The sequence below is a fragment of the Apium graveolens genome, chromosome 11 (assembly GCF_009905375.1).
Source record: "Apium graveolens cultivar Ventura chromosome 11, ASM990537v1, whole genome shotgun sequence".
In the NCBI taxonomy this organism is placed as follows: Eukaryota; Viridiplantae; Streptophyta; class Magnoliopsida; order Apiales; family Apiaceae; genus Apium; species Apium graveolens.
Genome location: NC_133657.1, coordinates 143,714,232 through 143,733,280, shown reverse-complemented (window position 1 = coordinate 143,733,280; position 19,049 = coordinate 143,714,232). Strand labels below are relative to the sequence as shown.

Here is a 19,049-nt window from a genome sequence, read left to right as displayed (position 1 = left end):
ATGGAGCAAGTAGACACCACCACTGTCCGTTTCTTCCTTGCTTCCAGCGAAATGGCACTTGGGCATGGACCAGTCCAAGGGGGGGCTTTTTCGTCTTTTTGTCACCCCCATTCACCATCCAACTTGTATTAGACACGTTATCCACACAGAGTCTTCCAGGGTTCGAAAAACGAGGCACAAATAATCACATTACATTGTTCATGTGACATTGTATTCAAAGGTAGGGATGCATGGGCCTCAATTCCATCTCAATTTTCTCATCTTTTTCCTTTCAACTTCTAATGTTCTAAATTCAAGTGACCAGAGTATTTCAATTATTTTTGCGTAATTTAAAGCCTTTTTTTTATCTCACCTATATAATTCATAAAGGACCCAAAATACTAGATCGGTTTTGATTATACTTGCTTATTTGTTCCGTATAAAAAATTTATTTGTCCATTTTAAATTTTTCACATAATTTAAGGTACATTAATCATATAACTTCGTCGATTACATTTTAATTACTTTATTGTTTTTTGAATAAGAGGATCTCCAACAAATTTTTTAAACAAATTTCGAAGTCAAAAAATAAAAAGTATCAATTAAATTGGAGAGTATCAGTAAAATTGGAGTTTCAAAACCTTTTAAGACTCTTTAAAATTTCAATAACCTCTTCTCTCCCCTCTGTATACCCTAACTCTTAAGCCTTATTTGGATGGGGTTGAGGAGAGAGGGGTTGGGCTGGGTTAGACTGGGTTGGGTTAGGCTAGGCTGAGTTAATTAGATTGAATCCTTATCTCATTTGGATGTAGGTGCGGACTAAGTAGGGGTTGAATCCTTGACATGTTTAGTTTGATTGAAGTAAGGTTGGTTTTTATGATGTATAAATTATATATTGAAAAATTAGTAATTATTTTTAATTTTATCTACAAATTTTAACTAAATATTAAAATATTTTTAAAAAATTAAAAAAAAATCAAAAAAAAAAGTGAAAAAGTGAAAAAACTTTAATAAAGAGAGTGAGAAAAAAAGAGAGAGAGGATGAATAAAAAAAAAGTAAGCTGTAAACACCTCAAAAAAGTTTAATTTTTTTATTGTAAATTAATCTCTTTAAACCATTGATGAATCCTCACAAAACTCAACCCCAAATTTGACAAACTTTCTCAAACATGGTTCTTTTGAACTCATCCAACTCAACCCAATCCACTCCCTCCCAACCCCTATCCAAATACAGCCTTAAAGTTATATATTTTATAATAAAATAATACAATCACTTACTTTTTCTCATTTTTTCTATTGTACTCCAGTTTAATAAAAGTAATTTTATATTAAAATATTATTTAAATTGTGAGTATAAAGAGTGTAATTAGAGATGAATGTAATTTAAGTTGCTAACAATTAATTTTTTTATTATAATTAAAAAGAGACTTAAAAGACTGTTGAAGGTGTTCTATCATTTAAATAACTATTTTATTCATAATAATCAACGTAACAGTCAATGCTAAATTATGCGTAAATATTAAATTGGACAATTAAATTGGGATAAAAAAAGTAATAAGTAGTAATATACTCCATTCAAATATTACTTATTACTTCATTCATTTCGATTTAAATCTAAGATTAGCTGTGAGAATTAAATCAAAATTTTTGAGGATAAAAAACATCTAGAGTCATGTAACAAAAAATGTAATATATTACATATAAATTAAAATACTAGATTTTTGCCACTAGGGAAAAAATAAACTCGAGTTGAAGTTGAAGTATGAAGTTGCGGGTCAATATGAAATTCCAAATGTAGTGACAAAAGAGGACATAAAAACAGTACAGTTGATGAATGGCAGGGCAATGAAGGAGTGCCAGGTCAGGCAGAAATCATGTCAAAGTAAAGATGCTTTACCATTTTTGGTAAAATACTCGTTACTGATTTAATTTTAATGCCTAGACAAAATTGGAAACTGACTTTAATTAGGGTCCAGTAATGTTAGTATGCATGTGAACTGGGCTCCCCAATTTATGTGACTAAACCTTTTATGTGGACTTATTTAATTTAATACTACTAGAATTAGAACTATGATTAGTATCAGAATGAGATGCACTCATTTCCTTAAACCTTTTGAGGGGTACACTGGGTAACGGAACGGAATTTTATTAACGAAGCTTAAATAGAGTTGGGTTCAATACTAACGACCAATATCATTAGGCGAAAAAGTGCATCAAATTTATGTGAATATAACGATCCATTTTTATTAATAATGACTTGTAAACAATTAGTATTATTTGAGAATTTTTTTGAATACTAATTTGATAACTCTGGAACTATTCTTGCCTAAAATTATATGAAAATTATAAGGTTAAACAACAAAATATTATAATCACGATTATGATAGAATCGGCTTTTTACTTTTCAACTAGTTAAATTTATTAGTACAAAAGTACAGTGATTATGAAAATTACAAGACTGAGCAACAAAAATCACAATTACGGTCGAATTTTTATTTTTCAACTTATTTAAGAAATTTCGAAATACTATAATTTTAAACATTTATTGAGGCACAATACATATTTGAGCCTGAGTATTTACAAATATGTCTAAAAATATTTGTGAACATATATCACGAACTATTAAAACCAACTTTGTTCCCCTCAAACTTTCAAACCAACCATTGATATTTCTAAGTTTAATTCATTTATAAACTAATCGTTAAAATTGTGTTTATATATAATTATATCTCTAAGTTTAATTCATTTATAAAATAATTGTTAAAATTGTGTTCATATATAATTTATTTAGGAATTATATCAAATTCAGATCAAAAAGTTTTAGTACGGTAAATTCGTATTCATGAATTTACAAATGGTGCGGTAATGCCAACATGCAATTTAGTTGTGTGTTGAGTCTCAACTCTCAACAAAGAAGAAGAATCTTTGAGTTGCAGTATCCACAAAGCACCATGGTATCCAATCACAACGCACCACCCCCCTCTTTCCTGGTTTAATCCCTCTCTCTCTCTCTCTCATAATATTTTTACCAAAAATTAGATTCATTGCTTCATACCCTTTCCTTCATCAGTAAAATAGGAAAAGAATAACACAAATATTTCTCCCCTCTATCCTTCACATTTCATTATTTTCTCACTTGGCCTTCGTTTCCATTTCCAGCTTATTTATATATGCATTGAAAACACACACATAGCATTAAGATAGTGTATATATAAGCTTCAAGATTTTTTCTTCTTCACTCTGCAGTCAGCTGCACTATCCTAAATTGGTAAGAACTTTATATATTTGAAGCTCAAGTAAGTAAAAAAGTTTGTTCCTTTTTCACATACAACCTCTCTTTAGCTCATATTTAGTAACTTTCTTGTTTCATATTTTGAGCTCAAATTTCTGGGTTTTAATACTTATTTATCCTACTTCAATACCCAGAAAAAGATTAATGTATTTGAGGCTTTTTAGGGTGTTACGAGGTATAATATTATCTGGGGAAGTTACTTTCTTGATTATAGTTTTGTTAAATTCTGGAAATTGAAGTTTGATATTTTGGAAAAATTTGTTATTTACAAAATGCCAGTTGATATAACATTGAAATTGTAATTTGTGATATATATGAATTATATCGAAAAAGCTAGGTTTTTTCTTGATTTATTATATGCATAATTGAATTTTTGATGAGGTTTGGGATGGAGATTTTGTCACCATTTTCTTATGTACCAAGATCAAGTTGGTTGCTTGAGGAAAGTAAAAGCACTAGATGGACAAATGAAGAGAACAAGTTATTCGAGAATGCTTTGGCTAAGTTCGATAAGGACACTCCGGATAGATGGCAGAAAGTTGCAGCTATGGTTCCGGGGAAAACTGTGGCTGATGTTATGAGACAATATAAAGAATTGGAAGATGATGTGAGTAGTATTGAGGCAGGGTTGATTCCAATTCCTGGTTATAGTCAATCCACTTTTACGTTAGAATGGGGAAATAGTACTCATGGTTTCGATGGATTCACGACTTCGTTTGGTGCTAATGGGAAGAGATCTTCGGGGAATAGACCGTCTGATCAGGAAAGGAAGAAGGGTGTTCCATGGACAGAAGAAGAGCATAAGTAAGTCTCAGTTTGAATTGCATTGTCTTATAGATGTAAACTTGGTAGATAGATTGATCTTATATGGTTATGTGAATGCAATAGATAATGTTGCCAACTTGCCATTATCTATTATTTTGAAGAGATAAGGATATTTTTTGTTCTTCATTGGTTCAAATTCCTAAACTTTTGGCTACTTTGGAGAATTACTTGTGAATTTCATAGGAACATTTATAAAATGGTTGCATAAGATATTTAAGTTTGAAGCCATTACAGAACCACAATTATGTTATTTGGCATGCACCATTTTTTACATTGTTTTTCTGGTTAAGCATTTCATTCACTAGTTTACATGTTAAGCTTTCTAGTTTCTCTTGATATTAAAGTTTAATTTAAAACTTTACAGGCTGTTTCTTTTGGGGCTTAAGAAGTATGGGAAAGGGGACTGGAGAAATATATCGCGTAATTATGTTGTAAGTAGAACACCAACTCAGGTTGCTAGCCATGCTCAGAAGTACTTCATCAGGCAACATTCGGGTGGGAAAGATAAAAGAAGAGCAAGCATCCATGATATAACAACAGTCAATCTCAACGACAATCAAAGTCTGTCACCAGAAATCAAAAGACCTTCGATGGACCCATATAACATGCTTTGCCAGCAAAAGAATTCCACTGTGATGCCTGGAACACCTTACCAGTGGAACCAGCCTAGCTATGGAGCAGCAGCCATGGCTTTTAACCACACAAGTGAAAAGATGTTCATGTCTCCTTACGGTGATTCACATGGAATTAAAGTGGAGGATCATGATTTTCAAATGGAAAGTATTCATGAACCTTATTTGGGGTCTCAAGATATGGTTTTCCAGATGCAGTCGGGGATGCATTATCCTCACAGTTAAAATGTTCTGAGAACTCTCTCATTCGTTTGAGATGGCTTGTCTTTAATGAGTTCCGTAGAGTAGATAGCTATTATCATGTTTTTTGTGGGTTTTCTTGTGAATAGGTTATCTTGGCACTTGAGTTATAGTTACTTGAGGGGAATTGGATCTCAAATTGCTTGTAACTTCAAAATGCAAATTTGGCAAAGGATCATTCTCTGTGCAAGTAAAAGAAGTCTCAACCTTCAGAGCAATTTACAATTGAATGAAGCTTTGTAGATAGAAAGATGTTATAAATGATTCTTCAAAGCTGAACTTGTGTTGACAAGTATATAACTCTCACCGTCCCTCTCGCGTGATGATTAGAAATGAATGAAAGGATCTTCATGGAAATCCCAGGTCCTCGGCAGCAAGATACAGAGCATCAACATAAGTGACTTTCAAGATAAGTGACTTTTAAAATTTGATCATCAGTTAAAATCTTGTGTTTAGATTCAAGGCATATACACAGTTATACATAACTGGTGATATCATGATGAGCATGTATAAACTGTTGATTGTAAATTATCACCAGATAAGTTAGATGATTATGCTTGTGGTCTCAAACTAGCCTCAAATAAATTGGAAATGTAAAGCACCTCAATTTCCATTGCTTTTTCTGTTTCCTTTTTGTTGTTATTATTTTATCTACCTAATCCCAGCTAGTTACTCATCTACATCAACATTCACACTTTCGGTTATCTAATTCTTTTCAAGTTATTCTTGTTCTTCATTATGATGAATCTATTAGGTTTGCAACTTTGCATTGTTTACTGTAATCCATCACAATAAAGAATTAAGAGACCCATTGTCGCTGTAAAATGATTCTTCCGAAACTTTTAAAGTAGTCTCTAGCGTAATTAGTTTGGAGATAAGTGGCATAAGTTTGCTTCACGCTCACAATATACTTGCGCAAGTACAATCTTTAAAAGTCGTACTAGTACGACTGCCTATCAAACATTTGATGTTTCGACTAAAATAATATAATAATGCAGGTTCATGAAAGCCAATTGTAACTAGGTTAACATATAACAATTGAAACCCTATTACTTTAGTCTTTAGTAGAAGATAAATGTTTACTGCTTTTATTAAAACAACTGCAGGACAAAGTAAAATTTACTACTGAAATAAGTTACTCCCTCCGTCCCTAAAAACGTTTTCTATTTGTGTTGGACACGTTTGTCAATGCACACTTTTGTTTTGTTAATATCTTTAAATTCGTATTAGTATTAAATATAAAAATTTCACTGTATTAAAATACTGATAAATACGAATCCAACGAAATCACTCATGACTATGTTTGATATTATAAATTAGATGTAAATTAATAATCAATCGCTTAACGTGAACAGTACGAAAGTCAATATAGGAAGAATAAAATGGGACGGAGGGAGTAGTAATTATGAACTTCATGTTATAATATAATGTTTTTCTTCTTAATATTCAATCTTCTTTAATTTACCAAGTAACAACCAATTACAATCATCCACATAATGCTACTCCATCCCCTCTTTTACCTGTCCATCATTCAAAGTTATTCTTATTCTTCATTATGATGGATCTAATCATGTTTTTAAGTTAGCTGACCCATTCTCTGTGTAAAATGGTTCTTAATTTTGTAAGTGTTATAAAATGAAGCAACACAACCAAAGGGCTGTCTGTCGGATTTTCCTATGGCCCACCAACAGTGTCCCTTACATTATTTGAGGCAGTGTTATACATTTCGGAAATCGGAATTATTCGGTTGATGTACTGATTTACAATTTATCGGACTTTATTGGCGATTTATCGGGAATCGGTCAAATCAGATTAATATTTTTAACCGATTTTTGAGCGATTTATCTATAACAAACATTTAAGGCTACCCGGTTATGTCATGATTCTTAATAGTTTACTTAGTTGGTAAGAAATTAAAAATAATAATATTACATTATTATTTGCATAAAACTGAAACGCATAATCCGTGTAAAATACAGATCTAAATATAATATATAAAATCTTTTTAAAATATGTAGTTAAAAAATCGAAATTAAGTGTAACTCTAAAATATCACCGTATAGTTCTAGTTATGCATGCACCAAATTATTTACATATATAAATCTGACATGTTAACTTACTAATAGGATGATTTTAAATTCAACCGACACTTGGATGTTCATTAACAAATAAAAATTTAAGGAAAATAAAAATTTAAGGAAAATAATTCGTGTGAAACATGAATTAAAATTAATATATTAATATCAATATTAAATTGGTACTTGCAAAAAATAGTTATGTAGTTAAAAAGAACTGAATCAGTTATGAAATTTTCCACTATAATTCTAGTTTTACATTGTTGTACTTGATATAAAAAAAACTAACATATTAATTTTATTTTTGTGAAACGAATTGTATTTTCTATCTTATGAACCAAATATCTGTTTTTTAGAAAATTTAATATTAATTAATATAATTTGATAATTACCTTATAATTAGTCTTTTCAATATAGTTTATTTAATATTACTTAATTATCGATAAAAATTAATTTACAAATTAAAAGTAAATAGATGATATTAAACTTAATTTAATAATATTAAATATAATCTAAATACAGACCATAAATTTGTTATTGTTAAAATATGTTTTTTTTAATTTAAAATATATAAACGTTGTGATGGACAATAACAAATACAATTGTTAAACCAATAATTTTCAGTTTATAAGTTAATAAATGTTACTAAATTTATTTGCTATTACTTAATTATTTTTAAAATAATACTGCAGAAAATAACGTTTACAGAGAATGAAACTTAATTCGTGTTAATAGTTTACTTTGTGGTTAGTAGTTTTTCAAAATAAAAGTAAATATATGTTATTTTACTTAATTTAACGTAACTTAATAAATTTTGAATATAATTTATTAATAAATAAAGTTTACAGAGATTATAAGTCAATTCATGTTAGTAGTTTATAGTTTTTCTAAAATTAAATATAAATATAAGTTATTTTACTTAATTTAACGTAACTTAATAAATTTTTAATATAATTTACAAATTATTTAAAAATCATTTTTATTTTATAAATTAAAAAGACGATTGGATGAACACTTATTAGAAAGAATATAAGTCGAGTTGTGTTAAAAACAAAGTTGATAGAGAATATAAGTCAATTTATATATCAAATTATACATTGTTTCCGTTATTAATAAAGAGTACAGATGTCTCTAATTTAGGGAAAGTAGTGCAAGATTCTCGTGCCAACAAGTCCAGGATTAAAAAGAAAGCCCACGCCTATAGTTGAGCTTAGGGGTTCATTTCATTCTATATTATTGATAAAATTCTTTCCTACTTGTCAATCTTTTGAGGTCGCATGAGACTTGATTAAACTTGAAGCCCATACAAGGCCACAGTATGCTGGTTTTGTGATATTCCCATTCTTCCTATTTAGACTTAGTTAAGTATTAGAGTTAATTGCATTTTGTAACCCCCACCTTTTATTTAAAATCAAAATAGTATACCTACTTTATAAAATATAGTTTTCAACCCTTAATTTTCAATATTAACTTCAATATGCATCCTTTTAACCATTTTGTTAAAAAAATATTATATTTTGAAGAGTAAAATTGAAATTCAGCAAAATATTTAAATAATAATTTTTTTAACTTAAACCAAAAGTTAGAATTTCAAATTATAAAAATAAAATTAATATCAATTATTTTATATTCTACTCAGTATAATTTTTAAAATTTAAAATATAAATATATTTAGCAACTTTATGATTATATATAAAAACATATATTTTGCTTGATAAATATATTTTAAGTATTTAACATTATGATTAATTTAGAGTATTACTAAAAGAAAATAACTACTCCTGATTTTTTACTTACTTTTTTCCTTACACATTAAGTCTACTATAAAATATAGTTTTATAATTTATTTTTAGAATTTTCTTTTTCTATATAAAAAATTTAAACATTATATTTTTATTTAAAATAGAAAATATTTAAAATTATTTAGGTAACCATACTTTACGGAAATTTTAAAATGCCTGCCGATCTTCCTTTATCAATGTAAAGAATTCAGTGAAGGGGTATAATTTTTTTCATGTAAAATATGTATTAAATAAATATTTTTATTGATTTGAAATTTTAGTTATTAATATTAACATCTTTATTTCAATTTTATAAATGGAAGGGATGCATGTTGAAGTTAATATTGAAAGTTAAGGATTGCAAACTGTATTACAGAGTAGATATACTAATTTGATTTTAAATGAAAGGTACAAAATGCAATTAACTCTAAGTATTATTCACTAGCAACTCTCAATGAAAACATGGCATCTAGATCATTACCACCCCTCAAGAAGAAAGACTAAGCAAGAATAGTGGAGTTTAAACTGATTTTGAACTAGCAAATATATACAAGCTACTTGATGCTGGCTGTTAGTTTCATTTGTACAACTGAACCTCCATGCCTTGGAATTTCTGATAACTTGAAATTTACCATAAGTGTATTGGGGGCAAGATATATTAATAATAATAACATCAAATTCGCTAGTTTCTCAAACAACTCTGTGCTATGTCTTTTGTCATCTAAACTAACATCTTCTTATATTTTCGAGCTCCTGCCCTTTGATAGTGCAAGTTCACTAGTCCCTACTTTCAATTTTAGTAACTTCCTGTGCCTTTGCCTCAAAAAAACCAGCTCCTACCCTTTTTCTTTTCTGCACTTCCAGGTTTTGTTTCTTCCTCTTTTGCCGCATCATTTGATGTTTGATTGTCATGAGAAATGATATTGCTTTCCCCGGTGGAGTTTTCTTGATGAGGATCTAATTGTTCCTGTGTAGTGAGAAACAGATAAATTATAAGCAGCCCCATGGAACATATATTGTGTGCAATTATCCTTGTGCATTTCAGCATGTGGGTATGCATGTTTCATACTCCACGGTGGAGTTTCCTTGATGAGGATCTAATTGTTCTTGTGCAGTTAGAAACATATCAATTATGAAGCGGCCATATGGAACATATAAGGCATGCAATTGTTCAAGTGTGCGTGTTACATGCATATGCATATGTTTTTACCTTAACTTCTTCTGTATGACCCGATGTTTTTCCTGAATCATCGTTTAGGGAAATTTGATTTGAATCAAGGTCTGCTTCGTTTGTTGTTGAAGTTCTAGATTCACTTTCAACAACTTTTATGGTTTCTGTATTGTCGTTTCCATCAGATGCCAGATCTTGGTTTATATCCTTGTGTGGTTCTTCTTCTTGAAGCTCTTTATTTTTCATATCAGAATCGATGTTCTTAATCTCTTCAGTAGTTTTTGATGTGTCGACAGCATTGTCAGCACCAACTGTTTCTTTAACATTTTCATCCGTATCATGACCGGCTTTTGAATCGTTTGTATTTGATGGTTCCACCATAGCCACATGCTTGACTGATAATGTGGCCTCACCTTCTGAATCTTTAACAGGTTCCGGTTTTGTATGTGCTTCATTTTCAGTGGTCACTGGTTTATTATTATGGCTACTAACATTGGCTTCTTCACGATCTTGAGTGAGCATATTTTGCGACGCAGATGGATCCTGTGCCATGGCATACCAAAATCACGGGTAAGCATACCTCGAAGTGGACATAATGCTCACCATATATAATTTTAGTAGAAACAAAAGCATATAGCTATCAAAAACTAAAATGGAAGATACTCCTGCCTATCAACTTTCAGACTGGTAACTGTTTCAAATTGAAATTACTAAAGAAGCAAACTGGTATATCTATCACGAAAGTAAAGGGGTATGAAAAATATTAAACAAAAAACCGAGGTACACACTATCAGATGAAAAGAAAACAACTCACTTTTTCATCAGGAACTGGTTCTGATGAGTTCTTTTGATCTGATGTGTTAGAGATATTTAAGTCAGAATGCTTGTTAGAGGTATCTTCCGAAGGCTTGCTAGTGATTCCCGCAACTGGTGCTGCAAATTCTGCCACGGCCTCGGGTTCTATGACTTCACGGGATTTTAAACCCACATTTCCATCACTGTTTGGTACCACAGATTCAACAACAACATTGACTTCTTCAGGAGGTGCTTCCTGTTCAATATGAGGCGCATTATCAAACTTACTTTACTTGTAAACCATTTCTTCTATTGTTCGATTTCAAGACAAAAAAATGACTATAAAATCTGATTTCAATGTTAGCAATAAACTAAAGAAGTAATGAAAAATAAAATCGTCTAAAGTGGATCACTAAGACATAAATGAAATATTTTTTAGTAGTACTACACTAACTATATAAGTTATTTTTTGTTTACTACATAATGTGGTACAAGTCTCTATATTGCCGTAAGTAATAAGATGACTGACCTTTAGATTGTTAGAAGTTGATGTATGTGCTTCCTGTTGTTTACTTAAATCTTCTGAACCATTTTTTGAAGGTTCATCTGTGGCCTTAGATGATACGGGATGGTCTGGCTTGATATCAGTAGTCTGGCCTTGGATACTCTCAGGTAAATTTGAAGGTTGCACGTCTGATGTATTAGGATCTAAGGGTTGCGAATGTGAGCTAATCTCAACCTTTTCTGGTTGCAAGTTTGATGTATTAGGATTTAAGGGTTGCGACTGAGAGCTAACCTCCTCTTGTGGACCGACTTTTTCTGGTTGCAAGGCTGATGTATTAGGATCTAAGGGTTGCGAGTGAGAGCTAATCTCTTCTTGTCGAACAACTTTTTCTGGTTGCAAGTCTGATGTTTTAGGATCTAATCCGTGGTTAGTACTTGAGGACCCAGCATCAGTGATATCTTTTGTACCGACTTCATTTACTTCCCTCGTATTTGATTCATTCATTTCTACTCCAGAAAGGTGAGAAGAGTCTGCCAACATACCTTCACCTCCAGAAGTAACTTCTTTGTTAATAAAATCATCAAAAATATTAGATTTATCGTTTGATGAATTGCTCTGTGGTGAACCAACTTCTGAGACCTCTACCTGCAGGTCTGAAGCTAAAGAATTGCTAGGAGCATGACACATGAGCTTCTCACCAAAGAAAGAGTTGCCTTCTGTCTTTTCATACAGAAGTTTATCAGTATTATATGGGACATGAATCTCGACATCATTATCATCTCTATCTGAATGAGCCAAGGAAGAGAGAGATTGTAAAAGTTGATCTTTGTCGGTCCCGGACAATGGTATATTTTCTTCCGAAGAAGATGAAGATTTTGCTCTCTCGTGAATCTTTTCGTGCACTATTTGTTTTGTTTCTACTTCATTTCCATCTTCCTCGTTTCCTTGAGTAGATTCTGTATGCAATAATTTAGTCATGCAATAGAAAATAGTAATTTCACTGCTCAACTTGTTAATGAAGAGATATTATATCTTTAGTACCTGATTGATGTCCTGTTCTGGAGGAATCAATTTTCTTAGAAGGCCCGTGATGAAATGAAAATTCATGGTTCTGATCTTTCAAGGACTTCCTTGGAGAGAAAGTACCACGACCAAAGCTCTCATGTCTGCATAAGGTCGCCTCCTTCTGTTGATCTGCGAGAATTTCTTTTTTAAAACTGTCCCCAGTTGGAATGGGCTTCTCCTTTTCCGGGTCAAAAGATATGTCAAAAGGGCTTTTGTGCATTGGTAACAAAACAGATGGCGCTGAACCGGGAAGGGGTGACATTTCAGCATTGCTAGTAAGAAAATGGTTCTTTCTTGCTGTTATTATGGAAGGAATACGATCCAGTGAGTCATTGGTGGCAGGTCTCATAAGTGTATTTCTGACATGTATATCCAATAACTTTCTAGCTCTGCGTCTTGCAATTAAATTCTCCAGCCTTGTGTTCCTTTCCATCTCAATATTGCCAACATGTGACAGATTCATTTGATCATCGATACTCCATTCTACAGCCTTATTCCTATACTCGCGCCCATCCTCTTCTTCTGAGTCATCTGAACTTTCTACATCTTCGCCTTTAACACCAGATAGATGCAGTGTTCCCTCTTCAAGATAACCAGAAGTGAAAGGAGGAGACGCGACAATCTCTGAAGTCTGATGTTGCAAAGAAGGCCCTGCTTTCTTATCACCTGAATGTACATTCACCTCTCTTATTTCCTTCAAATTATCCTCTACCACAGCAGTTTTATCAAACAAATCAGCATTCTTTTCAACTGGACGTACAACACCTTTGTCCTCCATGCTTCTCTGTTCTCTATCTTTGTCATTAACCTTTCTTCTTCTAGTTGTCTCACTTTGACCCAAAGCAATAACATTTTTACCCGTGTCATCATCTCTAAATATCGAAGACTTGTTATCATCAGTTTTTTTATATCCTCTAACAATATCAAATCCTTGAAGATCATCACGAAAGTACACTCTATAACCAACAATAGCTATGGCAGAAACAACCATACAACAAATCAAGAACAACAAGAGTTTAGGAATAAACGCGTACAGGAACAAGACAGTCATTGTTACAGCAGAAGCTTTTGGATATGCTTGTATCATGTTATAAAAAGCTTCTAATGTAAAGTTAAGAGCATTCCACAGAGAAGCTCGAATTCTCTTTGTATTAATATCCATTTATAAATCTTCAAAAGTATACTAATGATTTTGTATCTTCTCAACAAAATGACATTCTTTTAACCGAAACTTTCCTACTAACAAACTCATGTCAAATATGAATATACGATGGCAACTTTCTCATTTGATCAGTTAAACAGAGAAACTAATTTGACAGAGACCACAATAGAAATGACAGGAAAAAAAACCACATTTGAAAACCATGCAAGAATGTTATGCATGTGCTCTTATTTGTTGCTGATTATAGAAAATCTTTGTTTGGCTGATCGGTTTGCTAGATCCTCCAATTCAGGGGCTATCTAATGGAGTATTTTACATCCTATTTATGGAATTACTCCTGTATAAATTGACAAGACTGAACAGGAAATGGATGAACACAATATGATCAGCACTGAATAAATAAAAAATATATATGTTATTATTATTACCAAGGCTCGGCCTAATTAATTTATTAAAGAGAAATATCGAAAAATGACAAAAATACCATTTTTTAGATTATACAACAAGAATATAATTTTTGAAAATTTTGGTCAAAAATATCTTCCTAATACGTGTTTACAATCTGGTTATTAGTAATGCACATTTAAAAAATGGGTAACTTGTGTAAAAAATGTTTAAGAAAAATAAAAAAGGTGAAATCGTGTAACGCAATATGGAAATGTGTATCACTACTTTAGATACAGTGATACACATTCTTGTAATGTGTGTCTCATTTAAAAAATATTTTTTTTTTCATTTTTTAATTTTTTTATACATGATACCTTTTTTTTAAATGCGTATTAGGTTACTCATTTCGTATTAAATTAGTATTTATGATCAAATATTTCAAAAGTCATATTTTTGTTATATACCTTCGTAATAGAAAAAGGTCGAGAACAGCCCACGAAAACTTGTCTAGCAGAGATGAAAAAATTGTTATATGTGACATGTTGACGTATGGTCTATCCCATAAAAAAAGGCTCGGTATATTATTAAAACGTTAAATTGGACGGCTAAAATATTGAGAGGGGACAGTTGTGTAACACCTCTTTATTGTTTATACAAATAACGATGTTCAAAGCTGTAATAATTATAATAGTATTAAGTATTAGTTATATAAACTGTGAAAGGTGGATTAAGTTCATGATTAGAAGGGTTGTTGAAATTTTGCTGTATCAATTTGCCCTAATGCGCGGTAGATCAACAATTGAGATATTTGCCCTAATGCCTAGTAGATCAAAAGTTGAGATAATATATTTATTCTTTGTCTCACGGGAAATTAACAAAGTCGTAAATATATGTGAAATTGACCAAAATGTCATTTCTTTGTATAAAATGATCCAAATTATTTTTTTCACCACGTTACTTCGTGTAACGTTTAGAAAATAACCCAAAACGCTACACGATATAGTGTTTTGTTTCTTTTTTTTCAGTTTTCAAATGTCATCACATTACTTAAAAGTAAAGTTAAGGTATTTTTTCTTATTTTATATTTTTGTTGTTGTATTGTTTAGGAATCCGGAAACACTAGTTAATGTTACGTTTTTAATATTTCTTTTTTATTTAATAATTGGACCTACGAATTCACCAATTATGAGTTGGGTGCTTTAACCATTCAGCCTCAATATATCCTAATTTAATAATTTTAAAAATGTTAGGATTCAGCAATCCTCTTTTGAGTTTTAAAAATATTAAAAAAATAAATTAATAAATGTTACATCGATTTAGGTTTTAAGGCCTAAACCCTAATTTAAGTTAGGGTTTAGGACTTTTACCAAAAATATAAATTTTAAATTAAACAATTTTAAAATTTAATAGTATAAAATAATTTAATATTTTTTTACATTTTAGGGTTTACTAATTATCTTTTGGGTTTTGAGAAACAATTTAAATGATTTTTTAATATTTTAGAATTTAACAATATATTTTATTTGGGTTTAAAAACATATTTTTTTAAAAAAATATGTGCAAAACGCTACATAAAGCAGTGTTTTGGGGTCAAAACGCTAGATGATGTAGTTTTTGGTGTCAAAACCCTACATTATGTAGCGTTGTGTACATCGAAAAAAAAGGGTTACACACTTTTTATGGATTAAAAACTAGGGTATATAACTGCTGTATTTATTACTAAGGAACGTGAGTTTCGAGGCTCGATTTGACTGCTCTTGTGTTTCGTGACTCGATCTGCCTTAACAAGATGCCTACGTACCTTGCTGATTGTCAAGGATCAAGTCAAAAAACGTAGTTCTGATTTGTGGGGTGAGGCCCCTTATATAGATGTTGGGAGTCCTTGAATTGGATTTGGGTTAGGAGATTTGGTGAGCAAGTCTCAGAATTAGAATGGACTTTGGAGTCCTAGGAAGTAGGAAGTTGATTCATTATCCTACCAGGTTCCTTGGAGGACAATCTACAAGGATTTATATCTCCACTAGGACTTATCTTAATAGCTGTTTTTCTCCCTTATTAATTAATTACGAAATTAATAAATATTCAGGATTTTGGGCCTTCTTTGTTCCATCAGGCCTGATCTGGTCCATCAGGCCTGATCAATGTGTTAACCTTTTTGGTCTGAATGTCATACATCTTCTTATTGGGCTCCGTGACCCAAGTCATGTGTAACTAATGCAACTTTAACCACATAATCAAGATTTATTTATTCCCTATCATTTGCCCCCCCAACTTTTGGGAAACAGTGACTAGGTTTCGCAGAAGTTAAGTTCATTTGTTCCCTTACAGGGTATCGCTTTTGCGTAAAGTGTGGAGCGACCTACACATTTACAATGATTTGTTTTTATCCCTATTATTTAGGAATTATCTTAATTTCCAGGAATTTTCCTTGAATTCTGGGGTTTTTCCTTTAATTTTCTGGATTTTCCCTTAATTCTGGGATTTTCCCCTTAATTTTCTGGATTTTCCCCTTAATTCTGGGATTTATCCTTAATTTTCTGGATTTTTCCCTTAATTCTGGGATTTTTCCTTGATTTTATGGATTTTTCCCTTAATTCTGGGATTTATCCTTAATTTTCTGGATTTTTCCCTTAATTCTGGGATTTTTCCTTGATTTTCTGGATTTTTCCCTTAATTCTAGGATTTTTCCTTGATTTTCTGGATTTTTCCCTTAATTCTGGGATTTTTCCTTTAATTTTCTGGATTTTTTCCTTTAATTCTGGATTTATTCCTTATTTTCTGAAAATATTTTCATTTTTTAGAAAATATTTTAAGGAATTTCCTTTAATTTTCTGGAGTTTTCTTCCTTCTTTTTCTTTTTTCTTCTCTTTTTTCTTCTTTTTTTACACCTGGTTCGACCAGGAATCACGTTCGACCAGGATCCTGGTCGAATTAGCCTCTATTGTGCCCTGTTCGACAAAAATTCGAGCAGGATTTTTCGAGCTCAACTCCTGGTCGAATTTCGACCAGGATTTATACTATATATATATATATATTTTTTTTCAGGAACATTTCGGTCAGGATCAATGTTTTTGACCGAATTAACCTCATTTTCTAGCCTTGGTCGAAGCTGTTTCGAGCAGGATTCATTCGATCAGGATCTTTGCTTACTTCCTGGTCGACAAATTCTCTTGGTGTTAGGATTCTTCGATCAGAATCCTGACCCTTTCGGTCAGGAATTAGGATTTTGACCGAAATAACCCTTTCTCTTAGCCTTGGTCGAAGCCTTTTCGACCTCAATTAATTCGACAAGGAATACAACATGAACCCTGATCGAATTGGGTCAAGAATTTGGGATATATCACTTTTTGTGACTCCATATATTTGATTTGGGCCCTAAGTCTGGGCTGGATTCCTTTGGGCTCCTGATTTAGGCCTGGATTCTCTTGGGCCAACCCTTTAGTGGGCTTTAACTTGGGCCCATTTTTTCAACTGGGCTTTCTTTGGTCTATCCCTTAATTGGGCTTTAACTTGGGCCCATTTTTTCAACTGGGCTTTCTTTTTTCAGGCCCAAAGATTTTTCTGGATTTTGTGGATCCTTCCAGAGTTTTCTTAAAACACATATATTTTATATTTTCTCAAAATCCTCTAAATTGTTCTAGATCCTTCCAGAGTGTTCTGTTCTTGGGCCCAAATGGGCTTTTCTGGGCCCAATTAGCCTTCCTTATGGCTATATAAGAGTGAAGTGTGGGGGGTGTGATTTCACACTTCTCATTTCCACTCTCCACAACTTCCTACAACCTTCTACTCTCCTCTCTCCAGCCTTCAAAACTCCTCCCTCTCTAGGGATTTTCCGGCCTTCCTCCAGGTCTTCAAGTCTTCCCTACTCTTCATTAATGGCAAACAAAGGTGCTGAGAGAGCGTCCAAGATTGCCTCGGCTTCAAAACGAGGTAAGGATGTCGAGATCCGCTCTTCTTACATATCTCTGATAGATATGATCAACACTAGGGGGGACGAATATCCCTCCACTGCACATCTTGATTCTTTTAATCATTGCAACACTTGGCACAACATAGATTATGATAAGTTAAACGCTCGTTATAACGTTCGTCCCCCCTTAGGCTAGTTCTTGTTTCTGGTGGCGACCGTACTTGCCACTGGAAACCCGATACTCTTTTTATTTACACAGATGCCCTTGATGCTGGGCTTAGGTTTCTTTTTCATCCCTTCATTCCTTACCTTCTAGCTGATTTACAAATTAACCCATGTCAGCTTCCTCCAAACGCTTGGAGGAACATTTTATGTTTTATGTTTTGCTGTCTTAGGGAAGGTTTTCCCCTATCCGTAGCTGTTTTTAGGAAAGTTTTTCAATATTACAACAGTTCTTCTGGTAATTGTGGTTGGGTCTATGTTAAAAAAAGGCCCAAGTGTAAGCATATCTTTAACGACGCCTCCATTCTCGATAATAACCAAAATTGGAGGATTAATTTTGTCGGGTTAAGGTGGGAGAATGGCGACTGGGGCACACTCTTCAGATCTTCCTTCAGGAAGGTTAGTGATTGTAGCCTCAAATTCATTCACTTAACCCCCGAGGAAACTATTATTTATAATGAGCTTACTCGGGATGACGGTACTACTACCAGCTGGACTCTTTTAGAGGAGTTCTCCCTCATCCATGTGGGGCTATCCTCTATTTCTCAACAGGGTATTTTTCTTCCCTTCTCAATTTTATTTCATTTCATGCATTATTGACACCACTTATTTTGTTTTTTATCTTGTTTTACAGCTGCTAAGGAGATCAACGAGGATAATGTGCCTCCCGTTGAGGAGACCTCCAGGATGAAGAAGGCTCGTCTTGCGGGCCTAGATAATCGAGGAAAGGCTACGGAGCCTAGCTTCCTACAGAAGCACAAGGAGCCCATGGTGGAGGTTCCAGCTGAGGGAGCTGAGGGCCACAGTGCCCCTATCACTACTGCTGCTCCTGTCCCTGCTGCTACGGGCGCCTTTCAGCCTCTCCGGGGATTCCGCCGAGGGGATACCGTGGTTGGATCCATGAAGCACGCCTGGGATTGGTCTTACCATGGCATAACTCCCAAGGACTTCACCGATGTGGTGGCTACTCCTGACTTGGAGAGGATCAAGCTCATGGGAGCTCAGTCC

The 19,049-nt window shown here is 32.8% G+C and overlaps 2 protein-coding genes across 3 annotated transcripts; one reads left to right on the top strand and one right to left on the bottom strand.

Moving 5' to 3' along the window:
- Positions 1 to 2,876: 2,876 nt before the first annotated feature.
- On the top strand, positions 2,877 to 5,591 carry LOC141697390 (transcription factor DIVARICATA-like). Of its 2 annotated transcripts, XM_074501744.1 has the most exons (3): positions 2,877 to 3,247; positions 3,653 to 4,075; positions 4,461 to 5,591. In XM_074501744.1, exons 2-3 carry the CDS (start codon positions 3,660 to 3,662, stop codon positions 4,951 to 4,953), a joined length of 909 nt encoding a protein of 302 aa, XP_074357845.1. In that variant the 5' UTR covers positions 2,877 to 3,247; positions 3,653 to 3,659; the 3' UTR covers positions 4,954 to 5,591. The 2 variants fall into 2 exon arrangements, with proteins under 2 accessions (XP_074357845.1, XP_074357844.1); XM_074501743.1 differs by having other exon boundaries at positions 2,877 to 4,075.
- Positions 5,592 to 8,992: 3,401 nt separating this feature from the next.
- LOC141695974 (uncharacterized) lies at positions 8,993 to 13,648 on the bottom strand. The gene is made up of 5 exons (XM_074500174.1): positions 12,337 to 13,648; positions 11,320 to 12,251; positions 10,810 to 11,046; positions 10,035 to 10,538; positions 8,993 to 9,791 (listed from the first exon to the last, which is right to left on the bottom strand). Exons 1-5 carry the CDS (start codon positions 13,520 to 13,522, stop codon positions 9,645 to 9,647), a joined length of 3,006 nt encoding a protein of 1,001 aa, XP_074356275.1. The 5' UTR covers positions 13,523 to 13,648; the 3' UTR covers positions 8,993 to 9,644.
- Between the last annotated feature and the right edge of the window lie 5,401 nt (positions 13,649 to 19,049).